Source organism: Apaloderma vittatum, unplaced genomic scaffold (assembly GCF_000703405.1).
Source record: "Apaloderma vittatum isolate BGI_N311 unplaced genomic scaffold, ASM70340v1 scaffold4823, whole genome shotgun sequence".
NCBI classification, from domain to species: Eukaryota; Metazoa; Chordata; class Aves; order Trogoniformes; family Trogonidae; genus Apaloderma; species Apaloderma vittatum.
The window spans coordinates 1-3,333 of NW_009706326.1; the positions used below are offsets into that span (position 1 = coordinate 1).

Below are 3,333 nucleotides of genomic sequence, written 5' to 3' on the forward strand. Positions count from 1 at the left end.
GGGATTTTTTTTTTAATTATTATTATTATTACCATTAATATTATTTTTCCCCATCTGGCTTTTTCCCCCTGGGGGGCTTGCGGTGTGTCGAGGAAGCCGGCGCGCTCCCAGGAGCTGGGATTATTTGCACAACGTCTGTATATTGAGTTCTCAAACCTGTTTTATTTTTTTTTTCGAAGCGCAGAGGGGTTGCTGGTTGGGGTTTTTTTTCCCCTCCACACCACGCTTTTCTTATCTTTTTCCCCCACCGCCATCAACACCACCTCACCCTCCTCCGGTCCCATCATGGCCCGGATGAATCGCCCTGCGCCAGTGGAGGTCTGCTACAAAAACATGAGGTTCCTCATCACCCACAACCCTACCAATGCCACACTCAACACTTTCTTGGAGGTAAGAAAAGGAGGCTGGGAGGGTGGCACTGGGGCCCAGATGCACGTTTTGGGGCTAGAAGCCAATGTTGTGATGCAATAAGGACCGATTCTGTGTAGGCAGCAGCACATCCCTTTTGGGACCACGGCCCCCAGTGGTGGGTTGGACCACCACTCAAGGTGGTGGGTCCAATCATCACCAGCTTTTTGGGGTTAGAGTATTTTGGAGGACCCTAAGTGTGATGTTTGGTCATGGTGGAGATGGACCAGCGTTTCTCTCTTCCTAGAATCATAGAGTTCTTTAGGCTGGAAAAGAACTTTAAGATCAAGTCCAACTGTTAACCCAGCAATGCCAGGTCCACCACTAAACCATGTCCCTAAGTGCCTCATCTCCACAGCTTTTAAGTCCCTCCAGGGATGGTGACTCCACCACATCCCTGGGCAGCCTGTTCCAATGCTTGACAACCCTTCCAATGAAGAAATATTTCCTAATATCCAATCTGAGAATAATTCCTCTTGCATCCTCTGCCGGCTCCAGCAGCATGACGCATCAAGGGGCGTTGCAGTGATGCACGTGGATGCAAAAAAACTCCCCCACATCTCCCAGCACCCCAATAAGGACTTTTCATCCCAAATATCCCCGCATCTTTCCAGTGCCCAGAGCATGCTGCACAGTGCACAAGGAGCTGGAAGGCTCAGTGTTGCGTCAGCACTGACAGCAGCTGGGAGCCAGGGAGGGGATTAATGGATGCATGTCCATGGTCCAGGGTGAAAGGCTTTGATTTGCTCTGTCAGTGCCTGGGGGAAGCACCATGTCCTGTGGGTTCAGTCGAGCTGGCACAAGCAGCTTCTGCTTACAAGGAGTCATTCTGGGATGTGACTGCATTGGTGGGGGGACCTGGGGCTGCACATGAGTCTGGTGAAGAGTTCTTGTATTAGACCTAAATGGTGTCGAGATCTGATATGCTGGTACCAAAGGCATCCTCCGAGCTCAAGGAAACTCCCCACGATGAACACCCAAAAAACCACTTGTGAGTGCCATCAGCTTGGAGAGCCACAAGAAGGTGGTTGTGATTTAGGGACACCCCATACCCTGCACACTGCCCACAAGGCAATGAGGGCAGCACCAGTGGGAAGGGGGAAAATTCCTCTCTCCTCCAGCCTCTTAGATTTTTGTCCGAGCTGCCCAGTGTGCAGGGCTTTGCCGTGGTCTGACGAGAGCACACTGGGAACGAATCATAGAATTGTCAGGGTTCGAAGGGACTTTAAAGACCATCTAGTTCCAACCTCCCTGCCATGGGCAGGGACATCCCCCACTAGATCAGGCTGCTCAGAGCCCCGTCCAGCCTGGCCTTAAAAACTTCCAGGGAGGGAGCGTCCACAACTTCTCTGCGCAACCTCTTCCAGTGTCTCACCAGCCTCATAGTGTTCTACCTTACCTCTGGTCTAAATCTGCCCTCTTTTGGTTTAAGGCCATTACCCCTTGTGCCCTTGTAAAAGGTCCCTCCCCAGCTTGCCTGTAGCCCCCTTTACTTTCTGCAAGGCTGCTATAAGGTGTCCCCAGAGCCTTCTCCAGGCTGAACAACCCCAACTCTCTCAGCCTGTCCTCATAGGGGAGGTGTTCTATCCCTCTAATCATCTTCATAGCTCTCCTCTACACTTGGTCCAACAGGTCCATGACCTTTGTGTCGTGAGGGCCCCAGGGCTGGACACAGAACTGCAGGTGGGGTCGCACAAGAGCAGAGCAGAGGGGCAGAATCACCTCCCTGGACTGCTGGCCACGCTTCTTCTGATGCAGCCCAGGATGCAATTGCCTTTCTGGGCTGGGAGCACATATTGCTTGCTCATATTCAGTTTTTCACCGGATGGACCACGGGGAGTTTTCCTGGTGGTCCAGAGATGGGGCGCGGCGCTGTCCATGTGGTCATAGCAGAACTCAGATGTGTTGGGGTTAACTGAGGTGCAACCAGCAGGGTTTTTTTCAGACCCCCTCCTTCTCCTTCCTCCCGCAGGACCTGAAGAAGTACGGTGCCACCACGGTTGTGCGAGTGTGTGAAGTGACCTATGACAAGACCCCCCTGGAGAAGGACGGCATTACCGTCATGGTAGGTGGGCGGCAGGATGGGTGCTGGGACTGGGGGGAGCTGTCCCTTTCCCTCATCCCTCGAGTCTGCTAAAACCCTCCTGCGGTTCAGACAGCCTGACGCAGCGTTGTGCTTGCTGGGGCAGCAGGGATTTGAAGCCCGACTTCATCCTCGAGGTGAGATGGGTGAGCCTCCCCGCTCCGGGGCTGAGATGGGGCTGGTGCTTTAAAAAGAGAAAGCGCTGCCCACGCACCCGAAACTGTGACTCATAGGGTTGAGTCGGCAGCTGCTTTCTCTGCCTATCGCTCGGGCTTTAAAGCATCCAGGGGGTTGAGGGCGCCTGATCCCACGTAGAAGATGCACGTGGTTCCCGTTACCCCTGGCGTTATCTTATCCCAGGGAGGGGGAAGCGGGTTTTTTGCTCTTCCAGCAGCCGCCTGGTGTGGCTGTGAGGGATGTGAGGGAGCAGGCAGCTGCCTGGGCTGCATCTTGGCTGATAAGTAATTGGAGATGATGTCAGGCGTGATCGCCCTGCCAGGGAGCTCGGCTCCAGCTGGAAAGCGAGGCTCTTCTTGTTATTTAGGAAAGTGTTTGGAAGTGCCTCGTGTCTCCTGAGGTGGTCTTCTGTGTGTAGGTCCTCCCTGTGTAGCTCTCTTTATATGCTATCAGGAAAGCTAGCTCTGTCCTAGATCCTCTGGGGTGCAGGTAGATAATAGATCCCATGTCTCTCTAGATACAGGTCCTCCAGATGCAGATCTTTTTAGAGAGACATATCTCTATAGGATACATCTTATAAAGATAGCTATAGCCTACATATGGAATCTGTATATAGGGTTTCTTATCTGCCCACTTATGCACCAAATTCTGCCATTTACACTCTT

The 3,333-nt window shown here is 52.7% G+C and overlaps 1 protein-coding gene across 3 annotated transcripts in view; it reads left to right on the plus strand.

Annotated features, from left to right (window-relative positions):
* The first annotated feature begins 285 nt into the window (after window positions 1-285).
* The window catches only part of PTP4A3 (protein tyrosine phosphatase type IVA, member 3), an 8,295-nt gene continuing 5,247 nt past the window's right edge, over window positions 286-3,333 (plus strand). For 2 of the 3 annotated variants that reach the window (XM_009865731.1, XM_009865732.1), the window contains exons 1-2: window positions 286-390; window positions 2,381-2,473. In XM_009865731.1, coding sequence (XP_009864033.1) covers window positions 286-390; window positions 2,381-2,473 — 198 coding nt within the window. The remainder of the gene's footprint in view (window positions 391-2,380; window positions 2,474-3,333) is intronic. The other variant, XM_009865733.1, reaches the window with a different exon arrangement.